Below are 23,954 nucleotides of genomic sequence, written 5' to 3'. Positions count from 1 at the left end.
TGGAGCAGTATCTGCCTACCCTTCCAGAGCACCTGATTTCAACCCTCGGTTTTTGGTCGATTTTGTGTTGCCAAGTCTTTATTTATCTATGATGTGTTTTGTAAACTGTTGCTTGAATTGGTTGTTTTGCGGTTTTGTTGTCAATGATATTCAGTTTGTCTTTGACTTATGTGTGTGAAAATCTTTTGGTGTCTTCCAACTCTCTTTTACAGGGGATATTCTGAAGACTATAAAAAATTGTATTTGTAAAAGATGTTCTCATATCAACCCCTTACTCACTACATAAGGAAATATATCATGCTGATGACTAAGAACTACACAAAATGTAGGTAAGATGATTTTCTGTGATATGTAAATTTGGACAAGCTAAGAAATTTCCAACATGCAGGTATTCAATATCAAATACCTTTTCCACCTTCAATAGGTATATTATCAATTAACAATTATCTCAAATTCTTTCTCAATGTATATTACATTGAAATATTTGATTATGATCATCAATGGACTTTAATTAGATGTCACAATTTTACTGGGTCATGAGTGTTTGGCCTGACAATACAATGTATATATGAATATTTCTTTACAAACACACAAACTAAGAACTTAATAATAGGATAATGTACAAATTTCACAGCTGAAAATGACTGAAGACAGGGATTGGACCTATATACATGAAGCAATTGTGAATTATTTAAAAAAAATATACAACAACACACCAAATATCAATGATCTATCACTATTAACTACTAACGAAACTGATTAGATCTGAACATTAGTTGTTGACAACAACACTGCCTAAAAAGCAAAACAAATTTCTTACTTCTAGACATAGTTGCATTTCTAAGCAGGATGAACTAGAGAAGAAAGACTATAAAATGGGTATATTAATATAATTTTATTACACAAGTTTCTGTATAACAAAAAAATTTTGGTTAAACAGCAAATCTAAATAATAACAACAATGAAAGATTTTCTGAGACATCTTGATGTTAGTCATAAAATATTCTCAGTCCTAAGACTATACAATCAAAGTATAATAAAATAATGAATGACTATCTATCTTTGTTTTCTATACTGTGTTGGAATTCACTGAGTGCCCACTGTTTATTTTCTACCTCATTTTTTAACTTGCTATATTCATTCACTAAAGTGTCAAATCCCATTCCAACGGATTCATATGCTTTTAATGCCTGTGATACATTAGTATATTCTGTTTCAGTTTCAGCATGTTCAGATTTTAAATACTTTCTGCAATAAACAAAATAAAAGTTATTCAATGTTTCATCTGGTATATAGTATGTCATACACTTTCAGTTGAAAAAATAACTAAACGTTAACTTGTGGTAAATGTGAGTTGCTGGTTTGTCCACTAATTAACCTTTGACCAAGATTTTCTATAATCTCAGACATGTCAGGAGTATTGAAGATATGGCAAGTCAATTTAAACCTACAAATTGTTGAAAAAAAAACATTATAAAGGTCTTATACAACACTTCCAGAAGTAGCACATTAAATTTACATTTAATTAGCCACCAGACATTATTAAACAGATTATGAAAAACAAATATAAAAGACATGGAGTAATGACAACCACTTAACTACAGGCTACTGACTAGGGACAGGCACATAAAGAATGTGGTGAGGTTAAACATGTGTGTGAGCGCTCAATCATCCCCTAACCTGGGACAGTGTTGTAACAGTACAATAAGAACAAATTGTAATAAACAGCTGTGCCAAGAACGCATGATACACCCTTATTGTGCGTATTGAAATTGTTGCAAAAATAACATAACATAAATAATATTGTTAAAAGTCCCATAACTCTATGACAAACTAGAAAATTTTGAAAATCAAAAGAGTACATTTACCAATCCCAACAACAGTGTTAAGTTTGTAGTAACTAGATCCAACCATACTATACGCCAAAGCTAGTGCATGAAATTTAAAAAATGCCTATTATTTATCAGACATTCAAAGTTCCATAACTCTGGAATGACATATCAGATTTTAATTCAAATCGAATGATGTATTATGTTCACCAATTCCTAAAATCATGTAAAGTTGTCAGTAAATCAATCCAAAAAAACTCAAGTTATGGTAAACATGTGAAAACTTAACTAAAATCTGACAAATAAAGTTCAGTATCTCTACGACCAAAAATTTTAAATATCAAAAGGAAGCTTCTTTTTATCAATCTCAACATCAATATAAAAGATTCAGGAAATTAATCCAGGCATACTGGAGTTAATGTGCATTATGTGAAAATTTGCCTTAATTTGAACAATTAAAGTCCAATAACTCAGGAATGTAAAAGCAGAAAATAAAAAAAAATCATAATGGAGCTTCCTTTTATCAATCCCAACAATAATGTAAAGTTTTGAGGAAATCAATCAAGGCATACAGGAGTAAGTGCACGATATCAAAATCAAAAGGGAGTTTTCTTCTGTCAATCCTTTTGTTATTTTAAAATTACATGAGAATTGGTGAAAGCCTATTTGAGTTATCATACAAAGTGTTGACGGACAGACGGATGGATAGACAGACTGACATTGGTATACCATTTTACGTCCAATCTTTGACGGGCGTATAAAAATCATTTGTATTCAAGATTTTTTTTATCAAAAGAAGAGTTATCTTTTTCATTTTTATTAGTAACATAAACAAATTATACATATCATCCTATTTTATTAAATTTCAAATTACTGCTTTATATCAAAAGAATATCTTACAGCTACCATGTTGGTGAATTGACAGGATCCTCAGATTTATCCATAAGAATAAAGCAGGGTGAGTTTGATCTTAAATAGCAAAGTAGTTTCAGAGGAGAAGTATGCCAAGAAATGTCTATAACTCACACTGGCCAGTGAGTCAAATTTGATATACTGTATATTCAGAAATTATTGGGAGGCTTTTATCAATGTGAATAATGCGACCAGGTGAGTATCACAATAATAAGAACTCACATTCTGATATCCAATATAATATATAACTGTATGCAGATTTTCCTGAAATCGCAATAATTAATCTCACATTTTGTCCTTTCTTAAGAAACCGTAATAATAAATGCTAGCATAAATTCCTAAATTTAGAGTAACAAAAAGATACACCTTCATTCCAATTTCCAAAAGGTCTATAAAAATGTCTATTTCAACAAGAATATTGGCAACATTTATATATGGAGTACTTGATAATGGAATTAGTACAAACCTAATCTGGCTTAATGCTCTGCAAGTTTCTACAGTGTATGTCTCACATAATATTTGTAATTCTGTTAATCTGTAACAAAAAATGCATAAATTATCATAGGAACAACAAAAAAATCTCCTAAATGAAACAAGAGGCTCACCTTTTTATGTTTGATTATTTGTTGATCTTATTTAGTGCTATTTGTGTAGATCTTGTATTGATGATCATTTTTACATTTTCTACCGATCTATTATGGTTGATAGTTTTCAAAATTATTAACAAAAAGATAAAAAGACAAAAATCATCATATACGGGAAATAAATCCTTAAAGAGTCATCCAATAATTTCATTGATTTCATTCCTTTTTGTAGTTCTTGTATTGCTGGTCATTTCACAGTGTACAGTTTCTACCAATCTACTTTCGTTCTGGATTTACCTGACCATTAGTAAAAAATCGTAATTTTAGGTCAATAACTCATAAAGGAGTCACCCAATGGTTTTTGTCATACATCCTTTTTCTGTAGATCTTTTGTTGCTGATCATTTTTGCTGTTCACAGTTTCTACCTATCTACTATAGTTTTGGATTTAATTGACTAAAACACGAAAATTAGTAAAATCTTGTCATTTTAGGGCAATAACTCACAAAGGAGTCATTCTATGGTTTTAGTCATATAACCATTTTTGTAGATCTTGTATTGCTGGTCATTTTTGCTGCGTACAAGTTCTACCTATCTATTATCATTTTTTATAATATACCTTATTTTTAGACAACATCCAATGCATAGAAGTTTATTCAATTCTGTTTTCTAAGATATCTTTAAATTTCAATTCAAACACATATCCATCGTATATAAATCACATGCCATCAATTTTTGACCCTCCTTATTTTCAAAAACACTAAAATTATAAGTATATGACATGACAATCTGTTTTATTTGACATACCTTATTTTTAGACAGAGACCATCACATTTAGACACTAGCCATTCTGTAGTAACTGTGTCATGTTCTGTCTGATTTTGTAACCTATACTGACAAATCAAATCCTCCAGCAGTGACAATGAATCTAACAATGTCTGTAACAGAAAAAACAAGTCACATAAATTTTCTTCGAAACCAAGACTTATTTTTCTCTAGCATGTTTTATACCTGTCATAAAGTTACCAAAGAAGCCAAATAATTATCAAATCAGTGCAAACAAAAAAATTTCAATTGCTAATTAGATTAAATTGTACATAACACATTGAAAACTGTGTAAAAAACGTTGGTGATTCAGGGGATAAGTTAATGCGAATAATATGTATTTTTTTCTCTGATTTGATGCATTATGAAAAAGTAAATTGTAAGATGGAAGAAATGTTGATAAGATATTTCTAGCATAAAACTATCAAATTGTATTACTACATTGTCATAAATTGCGTTTCAACTGAACATTAATGATAATTTGATAAAATTCTTATATAATCATGTTCAGTGTACTTTACATAGTCTGGCAATGTCTGAATTTGGAACCTCGTTTAAGGTCACCTCTCGTACGAGGTCACTTTTGGTATTTTGTATGAGAGATGGCTTAATAAAGGTTTGACTGTATGTGGATACTCCAAGAGTGATAACACCACTTTAACATATTACAGATATGTCAAATCTTCTTTACTTTTACGAGTGAAAAGACAAAAATACCTGATAATATAACCAAAATTGTTTATCCTTTCTGTGTTTCTCTTTGTTCAGTTTTGCTTTGATTTGTTTTAACTCATGACACTCGGAATCAATCATTGCTGGTAGTTGTGAAGCCTTGGCAAAAGTAAGTCTGTCACTTTCTGAAAAAAAATATATAGTTGACTGATTGTTGGTGTTTAATGCCACATTCAGCACCCTTGGCTATATAGTGGCAGCAAGTTTTTATATGTGGAGGAAGCTGGAGTGGCCAGAGAGAACCACAGACCTTTTGCAGGAAAACTGGCAATCCTAGTAAAAAAAATCAGAGTTGAACACACCTTCCACATGCAAAATTTGAACTTACAACCTCATGGTTGACAGTCTAGCGCTAATGTAGGTGAACTTCTTAGACTTTCTGACAAAAGTGTGACAATTTTTTTTTAATTATTAATATAATGAAAAATTCAAAGTATTTGCAAACAAGCAGTATGTATCTAACAGATGCCATTATTGCACATATGTTACAACTCATAACTGCTGGCCAAATATGATGCCATTCTATTGATTACTTTCTGAGAAAAGTGTAACAATATTCATTGTTCAATCAAATTATTTAATAAAATAATTTTAAATCATAAACAATAAAATAGTAGAGCTTTCATCCGGCGTTTTACGTTTCCGCAAATTGGCACTACTTTTCCGGGAAAAAAAGATGACGTTTCCGGAAATAAATACCTTACTTTTCCGAGAAAATGATAACGATTCCGGAAAAAATTAATTATTACTTTTTCGAGAAAATAATTAAGGAGTACCTTGAACTTTGTCCTAAATGAAACCTGCAACAACTGATTGTAGCAGCATGAAATTTTTGTAACAGCAGTATGCATTGCACATTCAAAGTCAATATGATCTACCACGGGCGGGAGAGTTAGTCTTCGGGTAGTGCACACATCAATAAGCAAATCCCACATTTTGATAAAAAGTGGAAGTCAAGCAAACACAAGAGGAATGAAGTTACCATTTTACACCCATATTTCGAAAAATTAACTGTGCCATCTATGAAAATATCAGTTATTTACATAGACGATCATAGACATTTCAAGTTGGTAAAACATAAAAATATAACGATTCCGACATCATCATCTTTCACAAAGGTGAAACTTTCATTTTTTTATATCTAGTATATTGTAGATATAAGATCAGAACCTTTTTTTGTATAAAAATATGAAATAAATAATTAATCTAACATATGTTCAAATATTAAAAATTTACTACCAGGTAAATTTCCAGAAAAGTAATAAATACAATTTCTGGAAACGTATACTTTAAGTTTCCGGAAACGTAGTATTGGAACTTTGAAAAATTAGCAGAAATGCAATACGCCCTTTCATCATGTAATTAACATTTATTAATTTTATAAAAGTAAAGTTATTAATTTAATATCCCTTTTGAAATCAATGTTTGTCTAAGCTTGTCCAAGCTGATGCATTGTTCAAATATTACAAAAGAAATAACTGGAATGTTATTGAACAAAAGAAATTAGACCTGAAACATTTTTGCTAAATTGATTAGCAGTAATTATCATTTATTAACTCTTTAATCCTTTTCTTTTCATTGATCATGTTGATTTAGAGCACTGCCTGAGGTTATTATATTGAACACTTGTCAAAAGTTAACATTATAATTCAATTGCTACACACCCATACCAAGGACGTATAACTAACATATTAATTACGTTTTAAGGTCAGCCATGCAGGATGTCACACCAGTACTTCGAATATTCCATTATGAAGGAAAAAAAGTTATAAAAATAAAAATTACAAATAAAAAAATAAATTACAAGTAAATAGATAAAATAAAAACGTCTTGAATATATACAATAATGAAGAAAAAAACGATATTAAAATTATTTTTTTTTGAATTTGAAAAAAAATAAAAAAATGTCTATAGTTGTGTATAATACGCACCCCCTCTACCAACTACATTTTTGTGGTTAAAAAATGCGTACTATACACGATAAAATACGGTATCTATAATAATATTCAAAATAATAACAAAAAACTGCAAAATTTTGTTAAAACTACCAATTCGGTGGCAGCAACCCAACAATGTGTTGTTCAATTCGTCTGAAAATTTCAGGGCCGATAGGTCTTGACCAATTAAACAATTTTACCACTGTCACATTTGCTCTAAAAGATTTAGTTTTTGAGATATAAGCCAAAAACTGCATTTGACCCCTATGTTCTATTTTTAGCCATGGGGGCCATGTTTGTCGATGGATCAAAACTTCGGATATAATTTGTAAACTAGATACCCTAAGGAACATTTATTTAAAGTTTGAAGGTATTTGGCCCAGTAGTTTCAGAGGAGAAGATTTTTGAAATAGTTTACGACGACAGACGACGACAACAGATGTGGGAAGCAAAGACGGACATACTGACTGACAAGGTGATTGCATTATAGTTTTAAGTTGGAGTATGATAATATTCCCTTTAAATGTTTAATCAGACTTAAACATCCCATTTTCAATGATTGTATATGTCAATTTTAATTGTAATGGTTGATCAAACTTAACAAACTTGTCATCACAGCAATAAACTTTTATAGAAGAGGTCTAACAATCGTTTATCATATGCCTCAGACTTTCAAGGTCTAACAATGGTATATCATACGCCTCAGACTTTCAAGGTCAAACAATAGTTTGTCGTATGCCTCAGACTTTCAAGGTCTAACAATGATTTATCATATGCCTCAGACTTTCAAGGTCTAACAATGGTTTATCATATGCCTAAGACTTTTAAGGTCTAACAATGGTTTATTATATGTCTTAGACTTTCAAGATCTTACAATGGTTTATCATATGCCTGACTTTCAAGGTCTAACAATAGTTTATCATATGCCTTAGACTTTCAAGGTCTAACAATGGTTTATCATATGCCTTGGACTTTCAAGGTTTAACAATGGTTTATCATATGCCTCAGACTTTCAAGGTCTAACAATGGTTTATCATATGCCTCAGACTTTCAAGGTCTAACAATGGTTTATCATATGCCTCAGACTTTCAAGGTCTAACAATGGTTTATCATATGCCTCAGACTTAACATTTTAATTTTAGTTCCATATTTTATATGTTATAATGTGATCATTGTGCTTTATATGTATGTAACACTGTAATAAATAATTCTGATCACCTGTTCCATTATCTGGGTCATGAAATGTTACCAGACTTTCACATTTTAATCTTAATCTGTCCTCTATATCTGGTAAAAGCTTCTGTTGTAAGAAAGGTAAATGCTGCAATAAAAAATAATGGATCTTGAGCAAGTTTCAAAATATCTTTCATTCTTTAAACTACCTCAAGACCAATTATCAGTATTTGTAACCCTTTTTTGTTAAGAAGAGCAATATCAGTGTTTAAAGAACAATATGTACTTTTGCCAAAATATGGCCTTGAATTTCAACTTTATCATAGAATATCAAAACAGCCACAATTAGGTTCTTAAATCAATCTATTTCAAACTTCTTTAATACTTTTCAGAAATTAATGTGGGCATTTATTATTGCAAATCCTTGACTACTGGCATAAAGCGAAATCCTATGAATGCAATTGCAAAATTTCATGAAAGAAAGTCACTACTGAAATTATGAATTAGAGTTTTCATTATTGCAAACCTGATACTGTCATATTTATTGCATTTATAAAAAAAAAGGGAATGTGTCCATGGGACACAGATGATGCCCCCGATTGCATAGAACATTATAATGGGACATAACTCAAGAACTAGAAAAGTGACGCTACCAAAATTCAAACTTGATCTGTGTAATGTGGTGATAAACATTGTGTATAAGATTCATAACGTTTAGTTGAGGCAAACTAAAGTTAGAGAACGGAAACAAAAATTCAGCAATTTTTCCATTTGTAAAGGGGCATACCTCTAGAACTGTAAAAGTAATGCAATCAAAATTCAATATGAACTGTGTTTTGTGTTAATAAGCATTGTGTATAAGTTTCATAACTTTGGTTGAGGAAAACTTAAGTTAGAGAATGGAAATGTAAAATTCAGCAATTTTTCCATTTGTAAAGGGCCATAACTCTAGAATGGTTAAAGTGACGCCACCAAAATTCAAACTTGATCTGTGTTTTATGGTAATAAGCATTGTGTATAAGTTTCATAACATTTGGTTGAGGCAAACTAAAATTATAGAACGGAAACCAATTTTATGGACGTACGGACATACGAACGTACAGACGGACAAGGGTAAAACTTAATGCCCCCTCCGCTACAGCGGGGGCATAAAAATTGCAATAATTTCTGAATTTACAGTACTAAGAAAAATAAATGTCTTCATGACAGTACATTCTAGACTCAAAAGTTAACACATTTTTACCAACCATAAATCTTCTTGAAAACTTTATATATAAGAATATTTTACACACAACTCCTTATTAATACCTTTTTATAAGGATTCTGTCTTTGAATTTCTTCTCTAGTTAACCCTAACAAGGTTGATGATGAACCAGGTTCAGGATTGCAATCTACATAGTCTCCTATTTCTGCCATTGTTAAACATTCTTGTAAGGCTGCTTGAAACTGAAACAAGACTGCACATGTTGAAATATCTGGCCTGCTTTACTGATAATGATTGAAAGTCTTTCGGGTCATTGTCTTACTGCTTTTAGTACAGATATCAAATAAACTTAACATTATCAATGATCCATGAAAATAAGGTCTATGAACCCTGTTAGATGGACATGGACACTTTACACTCATTCTGTAAACTATATGTAGTTGACCTTATAGCTTATAATATCTGAGAAACAAAACAAAAGTACATGTACACCTTACAATCATTCTATACACCAAACATAGTTGACCTATTGCTGTAGTATCAGAGATGATAAACATAATCACAAAATTTAATGTTGACAAATAAACCATGAAAATTTCAGAGACATTGTATATGTACAGTGATGTATCTGAGAAATTGACCTAATCACAAAAACATTGATCCATGAAATAGAATTCCTATGTTTCACACTCTGGGACAAAGTGAGCTTGGAGGCATAGATTGAAACCGTATATAGTGGCAAAACTTATTGGGGTTTTAAACAGTCATAAAAGTATCATAATTCAATTCCAAGCAGTTTATGAGTTTAGAGTGAAATGATTTTAGGGCATTCAATACTAGTCGTCACCACTCTAATACAGAAATATCGGAGCAGTCTATAACAACAGGTAATCCCCTCAATTTTAATTATTTATTTTAAAAATCTAAATCATAAAAAAGGTCAAGGTGACCTTATTTTGTCACTAACATGATACATCAACTGACAAAAGACCATTCCTCTATGATTTTCAGTTGCTTAGATATGGACCTTCACACAAAACTTTACCAAAATCATTCATATGTAAAATGAAGGTCAAGGTGACCTTATTTTAATGTGGACATCTTTCACAAAACAGGGTGCATCAACTGACAACAGATCTTCCATTATTATTTGTTTTTGGTAAGATCTGGATCATATAATTGTTTTTAAAACAAAGCCAACAAGTAAAACTGTGAGCTACTGCTCACTGATGATACCCCAGCCAATATATTTCGGTAAACAGGAAGTTGTTGAGTGATGAATCTGAAAACGCATCACATGGTATAGCTGACTTATATAAACCCTGAAACCAAATTTTAGAAATCCTTGTCAAGTAGTTCCTGAGAAAAATGTGACGAAAATTTTCAACTTGGCTATCATGTGTAAAATAATACAAGTGTTCGGTTAACAGGAAGTTGTTGAGTGATGAATCTGAAAACGCATCACATGGTGTAACTTTCTTATATAAACCCTGAAACCAAATTTCAGAAATCCTTGTCAAGTAGGTCCTGAGAAAAATGCGACGAAAATATTCATGGGACGGACGGATGGACTGACAGACTGATGGATGGACTGACGGAAGGACAGACACAGGTAAAACAGTATACCCCCCCTTTTTTAAAGCAGGGTATAATAATGCTTAAAATGAAGTCCAAGGAGAAATAACTTTAGTGTGGACCTTTGTCACTAACCTGATGCATAAACTATAAAAAAAGATTATTTCTCTATGATTTGTAGTTGCTTAGATCTGACTCTTAACCATAGTTCACACAAAGCTTAACCAAAGCCATTCATACATAAGATGAAAGAAAATGTGAACAAGTTTTTGTATGGACATTTGTTTCCAAACTTGGTGTATCAAATGACAAAATATCATTCCTCTATGCATGACTTCTAATGGCTTACATCTGGACCTAATTCTAAAGCCAGGATAGAAAAACTAAGCAACAAACAAAAAAGAAGAAAACAATGATATATTCCCTCCCAAACTTTATTTTCCCCTTAACTTTTCCCCATATACATAAAAAAACTTCCAGCAACCAAAGTAGATGAAAGATTTAAGGTTAAATATGCTACTACTTAAATCACTGTCACTAAGTGGATTTAGGTAAACAAATATCACAAGAAACCATCTTCATCAACATGGATTTTTTTAACAATATAATAATGAGCTTATTATGTTTAGAATAGAATGCATCCTTTTGTAATTCTATTGGGCTGTAAAAGCATTTACAGAAGCATATTTTGCATGTTGCACAAAAGTGCTTTGCTCTATACTAAAAATGTAGGCATGATCAATGATTTTAAAACCATATAAAATTATGGAAGCATTCAATTCTCACTTCATTTTGCTACATTGTACAACCATGAAATTACAAGAAAAATCAACCACTTCGTTTGTTTTCAGATCCATTATTGTGATGTTGTTACAGAGAGCATGTGCAGTAATACATGTTTCATTTTTGGGGGAAGTAAAACATAATTTTGAAATGACTGTCTCCAAATTGTTGTCTGTTTATCAAAAGTACAGAATCTTATGAAACATCATGTACTGTAATTATTTAAATGTGAAGTTAGCAAATTCCTTTTTACTCTTTAAAATGAACAAAATGAAGGTTTTTTTTGGTGGTCATTTACAACAGATTAGTATATATAGAGATATACAAGTTCTAGTGACGTAATATTTACTTGTTTATCCTCTGAAGAAAGAGAACATTCTTGACTTTTTATTTCATAATCCATTAACAGCTCTTCTACTTCCCTGTATATTGTCTTCTGCATCAACCAATTATGTTTCTCATGTTTGAGTTCTTCCTCAGCCTATTTGTAAAATAATCAAGCATTATGACATCCATTTTTGATAGAATGTAAAATGATTCCGATACATAAACATAGGTAATCTACAATGACAATATATTTCTCTCTACCATATTGGCTTCAAAAACCAAAGTTGTCAAGCATTTGTCAAGCTGAAATTAAACTTCAGAGTGAATAGTATCCAAGAAATGAACTTTGACATCAAACTTTATACAAATCAATGAAGCATAAAGTATAGGTCTGAGTGATCTATTTTTCACAAAGGGTAGTTATACTCTATTAAATTCATTATTACACCAAATTATGTGATTGTAAGTCTCTTACTTTTAGAAAAATTTACTCACATGTAAATCTTTAAAGTACATTGTATAAGTCAATGAAGATCAAAATATAGGCTAGATGATCCACTATTTAATAATCACTTTTGTACTCCATAGACACATCTTTTCATCAAGCTATGTGACTTTAGGTCACTAAGTACCTAAGATTTTAGTTCAGATGTTTAACTTAATCAATGTCAATGCAGCATAAAATATATGTCAGTGACCTATATTTTGTGGGAGATTGCTAATTTTAAGCTTAATAAATAGGTCAATGTGACCAAAATTTTTTTAGGGTTGCTTAACTCAAATAAACAAAGACAGATGAGTGTTGGTCAGTTATTATCTAAAATTTGAACTCAGAAGAAAAATTAATGAAGTCAATCAAGATTAAACAACTGTCAGAGTGACCTATTTTTTGGATGAAGCAGTCATACTCGCGTTTATAGATCTGTATACCAAGTCTTTTGCAAAATATGGTTTAAATAGGCAAAGGAGAAGGTTTGTGCATACATAAAACTGGTTTAATCGCACCTCATTTTGTGTCTGAACCAAGTCAGGCTATCTGAGGCTGTTGTTTGTACATATATATTTTCTTGAAAGAGTCAGGTGTTGGATGTGGATGTTGGTGTGGTCTGTTGTACTGTCCAATATTTTTGGCAATTGCTGTAATCCTTTTTATGTACATCTACTATGCTATAATGTCACATTAGTATATAATAAAATGCTTCACTGAGCGCAGCTGGATACGACCGCAGAGGTCCAACCATGAACAGTTGGGGCAAAAATGGACACAATATTCGCGCTTGATACAGGTCTGAATTTGGATTGTAATTAAATATTTGACACATAATAGGGTTTCTGACACAGAATGCCTGTAGTCAAAGAACTTAGAATTGGTTATATGATTTGAATTTATATCAATTTTTTTGCTTTTGTGCTAAGCACTATGCTGTTGCGAATTGACCCCCCCACCCCCCCAAAAAAAAAAAAAATTTACCCCCCCTTTTTTTTGCTTTTGTGCAATACACTATGCTGTTGCATATTGACCCCCCCCCCCCCCCAAAAATAAAAAAATAATTCTTTTTTTTACCCCACCCACCCTTTTTTTGCAAAAAAAAAAAAAAAAATATTTGAAGAAATTTTCTTTTTAATTACTGAAATTTGAAATGAGAAAAGATTGCCCCCCCCAAAAAAATTTTTTTTTCACCCCCTTTTTCCAAAAAAAAAATTTCTTTCCCTTAAGATATGGTCATAATCTCAATTCAAATTTCCAATGGAGTTTGCAACCATAATTACCAATTTAAATACATCATAAAAGTCTTAAAATAGAAAATGACATACATAATCATGGCTAAAATTAATATTCCTTTAATGTAACTTCTAAAAATAAATTGACAGCTAATCACCTCAAGTTCTTTATAGATAATTTAAAAGAAGTGTAAGGGAGGTAAATCCAAACATACACAACATTGTACTTTAAATGTGTTTGGATTACCTCCCTTACACTGCTTTTAAATTGTCCATTAACCAGGAAACCCTTGTTTTCCCCCCATTTTTGCCCCTAATTCCTAAACGGTTTGAGCCAGAACCCCCCAAAGCCAATCCTAACCATCCCTTTGTGGTATGGAAACTTGTGGTATAATTTCAGAGATACACCGTTCCACAAGATATTGTCTGGAAACTAGAAAAATGCTTATTTGGGCCCCTTTTTGGCCCCTTATTCCTAAACTGTTGGGACTATAACCCCAAAATCACTCCCAACCTTCCTTTTGTGGTTATAAACCTTGTGTCTAAATTTCATAGATTTCTATTTACATTTACTAAAGTTATTGTCCGAAAACCAAATGTCTTCGGAAGACGACAACGATGACGTGATACCAATATACGACCGCAATATTTTTTGCCATCGTATAAAAACTAAACTTGAACCTAAAACTTAATTCATAGATTGAAGCTTAAAATCTTTATCAAAACCAACTGAATTTCAGTCATGTGTCCTTCCTCTTACGGCACATGGTCAGTTTCTTCAATATGCATCTGCACACCAAATGTACTTTTACTAGTTTCAAGGCACACACATATGTCATAGATAATACAACTTCATTGAAGAAAACTTATATTTTATGTATCAATTATTTTACTAATCTTTATAACTCTTGAGACATGTCAGATATTTTAATATGAATCTTTTTTTCCGGTACAGATCCAGACGGTTCCAGCCTAATTTTCATGTTTTTATGGTACAAATTTATTTTCTTTTGTACAGCTGTAGAAATTAATTCCATTGAGGCAAATGACATAATTGTCTATGATTTTGAACTGAAAAGTCGGAAAGGTTTTTCATCAATAAAAAATTTTGTATGTTAAATCTTGAGAAATTAATCATGTTTAGAATTGTACTTGAAGTTCATTTCACAGAATTTGATGTTAATGACTACAGAATAAAATTGAGAATGGAAATGGGGAATGTGTCAAAGAGACAACAACCCGACCAAAGAGCAGAAAACAGCTCAAGGCCCCCAACAGGTCTTCAACACAGTGAGAACATCTCGCACCCAGAGGCAGGCTTTAGGTATACGAAAGTGGACGTCACATTAAACTCCGAAACATATAAATGAACCAAAATTAAAAAAACATACAAGACAAACAAAGGCCAGAGGTTCCTGACTTGGGACAGGTGCAAAAATGTGGCAGGGTTAAACATGTTTTGTGAGATCTCAACCCTCCCCCTATACCTCTAGCCAATGTAAAAATTCTACAGTAGAATAAACAAACACACAGCAATACGCACAGTTAAACTCAGTAAAATTAAAAGAAGTCCGAGTCCGATGTTAGAATAGGTTTCAGATGAAACTAAGCAAAATGACAATGATCCACATAAATTAACAAAGGACTACTCATGCTACTAGCAGTTACTGACATGCCAGCTCCAGACCTCAATTAAACTGATTGAAAGTTTTTTTCTTCATTATATGAAAATCAAGCACAATCCCTCCCGTTAGGGGTTTAGTATCATACTATCATGAAATATATGAGAAGAACATAACCCGTATCATGCCAACAACTGGTTTTAGAATAAATGTGTTTATTTCCAATGCAAAGAACTTCAATCACTTTTTAAAAGTTAAAATATATGCAATAGAAATTTTCACTCCAAATAATTTAATGGAGTTGCATTTATTTTGATGTTTAGTAAAGTTACCTCTAAATGCATATTTTGATATTGAGTTCAGCTACATCTGTTATATGGATTCTAATCCATTCAGATAGTTGCATATTAGCTTTAGATCAGTGACATTTTCGAAGACCAATTTCAGGTCTGATAAAAAACAAATAGATTAATGCTAGTTTCCAACTCCCCTACTGTAGATGAACTGTCTAGAATTAGATTAGGAACACTCACCTGCTGGAGGTCTTTTTGGGCTTGAACACATGTCCCATCACTGTTGATGTGTTGTGAAAGCAAATTTAGAAGTTTAGAAAACTCAGGGTTTTGTTGAATGACTTCATCTGTAACATTCACTGGTAGACTTTCATTAACTGAAACATGACAAATACAAATATGATTGATTACTATTCCATGGTACATGTACTTTGTAAAACTCAAAACCCAAAAAGATGAATATTTTTCCATAATTTAGCAAATGGTCGATATACTGTTACCAATGTACTTTTACCATTCAACAATTGTCTACTTATTGTGCAAAATGCTTTACATAGATATTGCTTAATTCACATTTTCAATATTGCTAACTAAAGTAAATGCAAGCAAAAGAGGAAGATGACAAAACATGAGGATTTTGCAAGTTGGATTTTCAGAAGATACATAATATAAAAAGAAGAAGATGAAGTATAACTGCCAATGAGACAACTCTCTGCCAGAGACTAAATGGCATAGAAGTTAACATCTATAGGTCACCATACAGTCTTCAATAATGAGCAAAACCTATACTTATAAAAAAGAAGATGTGGTATGATTGCCAATGAGACAACTCTCCACAAGAGACCAAATAACACAGAAATTAACAACTATAGGTCACCGTACGGCCTTCAACAATGAGCAAAGCACTTACCGCACAGTCAGCTATAAAAGGCCCCGAAATGACAATGTAAAACAATTCAAACGAGAAAACTAACGGCCTAATTTATGTACAAACAAGAGGCTGTCAGAGAGACAGCAAACCGGATTTTCCTGCAGAGGTCGAACCCTGAACAGTTGAGCAAGTATGGACACTACATTTAAACTTAAAACAGCTCTGAATTTGGATTGTGATTGAATATTTGACACATCATAGGTTTGTGACACAAAATGAATGTAGTCAAAGAACTGATATATTTGAAATTGGACATTTAAATACCTATTATGGTCCAATATCCAAAATCTAAGTACATATTAGAATCAGCATATCAAAGAACCCCAAGAATTCAATTTTTGATGAAATCAGACAAAAGTTTAATCTAGGACCCTTTGGACCTCAATGTGGACCAATTTGATAAAGGAGCCCACAATCCAAAATCTCTCAATACATGGTTAGATTCAGCATTTCAAAGAACCCCATAAATTCAATTTCTGTTGAATCAAACAAAGTTTAATTTTGGACCCTGATTTGGACCAACTTGAAAACTGGGCCTAAAAATCTAATATTTAAATAGAGTTTAGATTCAGCATTTGAAAGAACCCTATATATATTTAATTTATGTTGAAATGAAACACAGGTTAATTTTATCCATAATATTTTCTGTGCAAATGGAAATAACTCAAACTGGATAAAAAGTTCTCTAAAATAATATATGATGCAATTTTTCAAATTATAATCAATAATATAATAACAACAACCAGTGATGACTAAGTTCTCTAAAATTAGATATGATTTAACACTCAAACATTGTTAGAATCAGCATATCAAAGAACCAAAGAATTCAATATTTGATGAAATTAAACAAAAGTTTAATTTAGGACCCTTTGGACCTCAATGTGGTATTATCTTATTAATAATGAAAAGCTCAACCGTTTACAAGTTCTTAAACAGGAGGGGGGTGGGGTGACCCAAGGGGACTCACCTTATATTTCATTTGATTTGTTTTATTGTCCCATACAAGAATATATATGGTTTCGGGGTGGGGATCTTGACCATTTACAAGTTTTCAAAAAGAAGTGGGGTGGGGGTTACCCCAGGGGACTTTCCCTCAATTTCATTTGATTTGTTTTATTGTCCCATTCAAGAATATATATGGTTTAGGGGTGCGGGGATCTTGACGTTTACAAGTTATCAAAAAGAAGGGGGGGGTGGGGGTTACCCCCATGGACTTTCCCTATATTTCATTTGATTTGTTTTATTGTCCCATACATGAATATATATAGATTAGGGGTGGGGATCTCGACTGTTTGCAAGTTCTCAAACAGGAGGGGTGGGGTGACCCCAGGGGACTCACCTTTTATTTCATTTGATTTGTTTTATTGTCCCATACAAGAAAATATATGGTTTCGGGGTGGGGATCTTGACCGTTAACAAGTTTTCAAAAAAAAAAGGGGGGTGGGGGTTTCCCCAGGAGACTTCCCCTCAATTTCATTTGATTTCTTTTATTGGCCCATTCAAGAATATATATGGTTTAGGGGTGGGGATCTCGACCGTTTACAAGTCATCAAAAAGAAGGGGTGTGGTGGTTACCCCCATGGACTTCTTTTATATTTCATTTGATTTGATTTATTGTCCCATACAAGAATATATATGGTTTCGGGGTGGAAATCTTGACTGTTTACAAGTTCTCAAAAAGAAGGGGGTAGGGGTGACCCCCATAGACTTCCCCTATATTTTCATTTGATTTGTGTTATTGTCCCATACAAGAATATATATGGTTTAGGGGTGGGGATCTCGACCGTTTACAAGTACTCAAACAGGAGGGGGTTGGGGTGACCCCAGGGGACTCGCCTTTTACTTCATTTGATTAGTTTTATTGTCCCATACAAGAATATATATGGTTTAGGAGTAGGGATCTCAACCGTTTACAAGATAAAAGCACATTATCAAATTGCTGGGGGTGACCCCAGGGGACTCACCTTATATTTCATTTGATTTGTAACATACAAGAATATATATGGTTTCAGGGTGGGGAGCTTGCACATTTACAAGTTTTAAAAAAAAAAGGAGGGTAGCTGTGAACCCGAGGACTATCCCAATATTTCATTTGATTTGTTTTATTGTCCCATACAAGAATATATATGGTTTAGGAGTAGGGATCTCAACCGTTTACAAGATAAAAGCACATTATCAAATTGAAGGGGGGTAGGGGTAAGAATATATATGATTAACTTAATTATCTACAAAATGTCTAATAATGAACAGTAAATTCAAAACTTCATTTATACAGTAATACTAATAAGTTTCAAACTGTATATATACAGTCCTACAGATCAGAAAAACAGAAAATTTTCAAATAAATCTGTCACTCCAATGATTATCATATGCTAAAATATTTCCAAGATCTAATTAATAATGAAAATAAATCATTATCATATGCTGAAATATTTATAATTATATCTAATTGAACAGAACTATGGTTGTTTAACATAGTACTCTAACATAATTAATAATTTAAATGTAATAATCTTCAAAATGTCTAATGATATAGCTTATAATCATTACCACTTAGGAAATAGATAATTTTCAAATAAATCTGTCACTCCAATTTTATTCTGAGATAAGACAAATCATAACATAATAACAACAGTAAAATATTTAAAAATTCTATTTTTGGATATTAAAAATGGCGATAACTCACAAAGGAGATATACTAAAATCTTGAAAATTAATAGAGACCTTCATCAAGTCCCAGGAAACAACATATTTAAATTTGAAAAAAATTTGTTAAAGTGTTTTCATGTTATTGTGCGGACACTGTTTGGCAGCAGCCAAACCACCAAGCCGCCCGCCGTATATCACCATTTTAATAACCGATATTTCCTTCGAAAATCCGGTTAAAAATGAACGAAAAACAAATGTGTAACACATAAACAAACGACAACCACTGAATTACAGGCTCCTGACTTGGAACAGGCACATACATACAGAATGTGGCGGGGTTAAACATGTTAGCGGGATCCCAACCCTCCCCCTAACCTGGGACAGTGGTGTAACAGTACAACATAAGAATGAACTATAAAAATCAGTTGAAAGAGGTAGTCAAGCTATAAAATGTCCATAAAAGACAAATTGCTTCGCACTGATGAATAGTTGTTTTATTTCAATCTGTGGGCTTGTTAATGTTAACTCTTTTAAGCTGTTAAACAAAACAACATGAAGAATCCGAGTTGTTCCTTGATGTAAAGACGTACTAAACGGTTGACATGAGTCTTTGCAAGTAGACATATGCGTTAAGCCATTGGAATAGGTCAGAAGACGGCTTAAACACCAAAGACAATTCGAAATTGGTATATAAATATTTTGTCTGGCATGTCTGGCTTTAGTACAAAATATCTCCTATAGATGCAACTACATATAGGTATATGTGGATTCATCTTTTATAAAAACACACAACTCCAGATCAAGCTAAAAAGTTTATGACGTGTATGCACTGTGGTACTTCTTGTTTACATTATATGTTAAAAAATAGTGTTGAATGAACCTTTGTCACACTGTAACATTCTCTGTTCTTTGAAGTTGAAAATGAAAAGTAAAACTAATAGAAAACTATTTAAGGAACAGACACGTATAATATCCGGATCAATAATTGCTAAGTTAAATATTTTTATTCAAGTTATCGTCCTGAATTTATGTATCTTGATTTTTTTCATCAAATAGCGAGCGTCTGTAAAGATAGTTCGATTATATAAGTTTTTTTGCAAGATAAACAGTTATAATTTTTTGTAAACCTATTTTCTTTATTGCACTCCCCGATCCATTCGGAGCCCCAGTTTGAATGTAAACAATGGCGGCAAATTTGTCGGGAGTTCTGATTGAAAATACACGTGAATGTGTAAAGCAGAGTAAAATTCTTGTTATAGGGGCAGGAGGAATCGGGTGTGAATTATTGAAAAATCTTGTTTTGACAGGATTTAATGACATCAGTGTCGTAAGTTCACAGTGATCATTACTAATTCAAACCCCCCTTTTTACATCCTGGAGAGTCATTGTCTGGTAACGGTATGAAAACGTTGTTGATAACTTGATACCAATATTGGCTTTAATATAACGTTGGTTTTATATCTTCTAACTGTTACATATATATTGATACTAAGATTAATAATGAATTTTAGTGGTCTGCGATTACTAAATATTTTGGCAGTGCCTGTGCGACCCCCGCATGCGGGTAAGTACCCAAATTGGCATTCATAGGCTATGCGTACCAGCTTCCGGTTAAATGATAATCAAATTAAAAAGCATTACAAACAAGTGAGAAAAACAAAACAAAATAAAACAGTCAGGGGACTTATTGAAATAAGTGATTTTTAAATCACTTATTTAAGTATCAAATTTGAAGTTTTGTCACAAATTGTGATTTTGTAGTTTTACCAAAATTTTAAACACATAGGTTTAGATAATATCTTTTCATTAGTAAAATTGAAAAAAATGAACTTTTTGCTTCTTTTAAGCAGCAAGGTTTATGCCTTTGATGCAATCATTTAGCTGCAAATTCTATTTTAGTTGAAAAAATGCTATAAAAATGGCTTTACATAATGAACTGATACTTTCTTAACAGATTTTTCCCAGCAGTGGGAGTATTTTTCCTGTAAAATTCAAGGTTTCATCTTATAGATTATGTAATAAAATTCTACTGTTCGTGATAAATATTTCACTGTTCGGGGGTGTTGAAATTAGTGGGGGTTATTAAAATAATGAAACTTAAAGAAGTGATTTTTTGGAAGAAAATTGAGGTATGATACTTGAACAAGTGATTTTTATGTCATTATCCTAGATTTAGTACAAGGTCATCACCTGACATGACCTGGTCATCCTATCAACACAGATGTTGGTTCTGATAATTTTAGCAACATAATTAGTCCCTGGATCATTAGTATTCTATATTTAAAGCTACGATAAAATTAAATCACTTAGTCTAGTGATTAATTTGTACTACTTAAATAGGTGATTATTAAAGAAAGACAACCCTTACTTCCAACCTTTATGGACATAATGTTACTTGAATCAGTGATTTAGAAAATCACTCATTTAAGTAAGTCCCCTGACTGTAAAAACAGTTTAAGTTCTCAAAATAAATATATAAATAAAATAGGTTATCTATACATATATAATACATAATTAATTCAAATTAATTTATTCATCATACATAACGTTGTTCATTTTAACCTATATATGAACACCAGAAATATTTTATTATATTTCAGCTGCAAAAAGTTAAATCACAAAAATACCATGAATATTGAACTCTGAAGAAAATTCAAAACGGAAAGTCCTTAATCATGTTAATCGAAATTTGGCAAAATCAAAAGCACAAACACATCAAACGAATGGACAACAACTGCCATATTCCTGACTTGGTACAGGCATTTTCTTATGTAGAAAATGGTGGATTGAACCTGGTTTTATAGCGCTAAACCTCTCACTTGTATGACAGTCGCATCAAATTCCATTATATTGACAATGATGCATGAATAAAACAAACAGACATAAAAGGTAAAAATGTCAAAATAGGGGTACAGCAGTCAACACTGTGTCACAATCTTAATCACAACAAAAACAAACAAATATTTAACCAAGAAGCACAAAAAAGCATACACTTGTATATCACATTTAACAACCTCGTTCATTGCTAATACTTATTTTTGTATTTTATTTATGTATGCCAAATCAACCCCTAAAGGATCAAGGGATTTTAAGCACTGGGACCGAATCGTAATTTTAACATTAACTCTGGCGTAGAATCGCGTGTAGAAGTAGTAAAAGATGAATTCATAGTTCTGAATGGATATATAATTATCAAATGCAACTATTTTAATACATATGGAATTTGATCTTATTACTTGCTTCTTTTAATTTATGTATACACTCCAGCTTTATTTTTAGTCGTTTTAGATATTTTAAAATTTTAGTTTCTGTTTTGCATTTTACTAGAATATTATTTTCACACTCGAGTTTTTATATATTTTTTTTAAAATTCAGTATAAAATTTTATTCTTTTAATGTGCATTTACATTTAATTTCTAATTTTTTATCATGTTTTCTTTTACATGGACGTTACAGTTTTAATTCTTTTGTGTGCATCTAATTTGCAATGTTTATTGTAACGTTTGTGGGTCACTTTATTTGGTTTATTTATTTATTTCATTATTAGTATTTTTAATTATTTTCCCAGAAAGATTTATTATTATTTTATTACTTTCTGATTTTTTTTTTTCATTCATTAAATTTTAGTGACGTAACGAATCTCGCATTAGCCTTCAAAATATTTTTCCTTTCTCAACCAATCAGAGAGCTCAATTGAGTTCCCGGGGAAAATTAGCTCGTGCAGTGATTGTATTCTGGTGATCATTCCCAGCTCAGATTCTCAGGTGTGTAGGCGTAAGTTAAAGAGGGAATTTTCAACCATGTGCACGATTTTTTGGAAGTGGTCTCGGTGAGGAATCTTGCGCTATTTTATATGCTATAACTAGTGTATTGAAGAAAATGTGTATTTTTAGGTAAGAAGTTTCCCCTCCTATTTATGTATATATTTTGATTGACTAAAACTGGCTAGTTTTTGATCAGGGTTTGCATTGGATATTTAGGGGAAACTTAGAATATTTACGCATTGAGGCGTAATTTATTTAGAAAGTGGTTCGCTTGTTAAATGAGTTAACTTATGAGTTGAGTTTTTGTATAGTTCTTTGTACTGAATAAAAGTTGTCAGTTTGTGAATAACGAGATTCGATTAACTGTTCAGCTAGTCAGTTGTTAAGGTTAAAGTTATTTATAGATCGCTGGTTAAAGAAAGTGAAAGTTCGGGGTCATTAGTTGTTGACATTCACGTGCGTGTCTCAAATCTATGACTTGAACTTAAAGACGGTAAATTTAAGTATTGAAGCGCTAACTAGCGAGTTCTAAATGCAAGCCCTGAGCAGAACGGCAGAGTGAGTCGTTAGAGAAAATTACAGATACTAAAACAATTTATTTCTTGGTCGAAGAAACTATTATAGAGACTGCAGAATTAGACCATTGACTCACCAAAACTGTAACAAATTAAATGTGCAGCTGATTCATATATGTGTTGTTAAAAAAAGTTGTACTTTACTGAATTATTTTATTACAGAGAAACGCCTTGTCCCTTGCCTGAATTGGTCTTTTTGATTAAAAATTAATCCAGGTTACTTCCCTTTGTATTGGTGTCAACCTAAATCTCAACCCCTTTTGATGAGCCTGTGTTTCAGTGTTTCCTGATTACAGACCGTTTGTGAGAAAGCATATTCAGGACAGAACGAGTCTTATTTTGTTTTAACTTCCCTTCAGTAGTTTATTTTTTGGTTCTTGTTAATTATATATTTGGTATACTGGTGGAAATAGAGAACTAGTTTTCAATATGTCTTATGACTTATCTTTACATTTGTGGTGCCGTGCTTGAAACGTCCAAAATTGTTAGGTCGGGCTATTTACTTTTGGTCCGTCAGT

General features: G+C 32.0%; 3 protein-coding genes across 6 annotated transcripts in view; 2 read left to right on the top strand and 1 right to left on the bottom strand.

Annotated features, from left to right (window-relative positions):
* LOC127701268 (nuclear factor of activated T-cells 5-like) overlaps positions 1-23,954 on the top strand; it is a 347,248-nt gene that overhangs the window by 161,886 nt on the left and 161,408 nt on the right. The gene's annotated exons all lie outside the window — the stretch shown is intronic.
* Positions 881-20,037, bottom strand: LOC127701330 (HAUS augmin-like complex subunit 4). Its single transcript, XM_052205220.1, has 9 exons — positions 19,978-20,037; positions 15,758-15,894; positions 11,903-12,034; positions 9,300-9,437; positions 8,037-8,139; positions 4,867-5,006; positions 4,132-4,262; positions 3,208-3,276; positions 881-1,248 (listed from the first exon to the last, which is right to left on the bottom strand). The coding sequence occupies exons 1-9, from the start codon at positions 19,994-19,996 to the stop codon at positions 1,053-1,055; spliced, it is 1,065 nt and encodes a 354-aa protein (XP_052061180.1). The 5' UTR covers positions 19,997-20,037; the 3' UTR covers positions 881-1,052.
* Positions 20,260-23,954, top strand: part of LOC127701287 (SUMO-activating enzyme subunit 2-like) — a 37,165-nt gene continuing 33,470 nt past the window's right edge. The window contains exon 1 of the mRNA XM_052205154.1: positions 20,260-20,424. Within this exon, the coding sequence (XP_052061114.1) occupies positions 20,281-20,424 (144 nt within the window). The 5' untranslated portion in view covers positions 20,260-20,280. The remainder of the gene's footprint in view (positions 20,425-23,954) is intronic.

Source organism: Mytilus californianus, unplaced genomic scaffold, assembly GCF_021869535.1.
Source record: "Mytilus californianus isolate M0D057914Y unplaced genomic scaffold, xbMytCali1.0.p SCAF_5, whole genome shotgun sequence".
Taxonomy (NCBI): Eukaryota; Metazoa; Mollusca; class Bivalvia; order Mytilida; family Mytilidae; genus Mytilus; species Mytilus californianus.
Note: the sequence above shows the minus strand (reverse complement) of the source record. Positions and strands in the feature narration are given on the sequence as shown.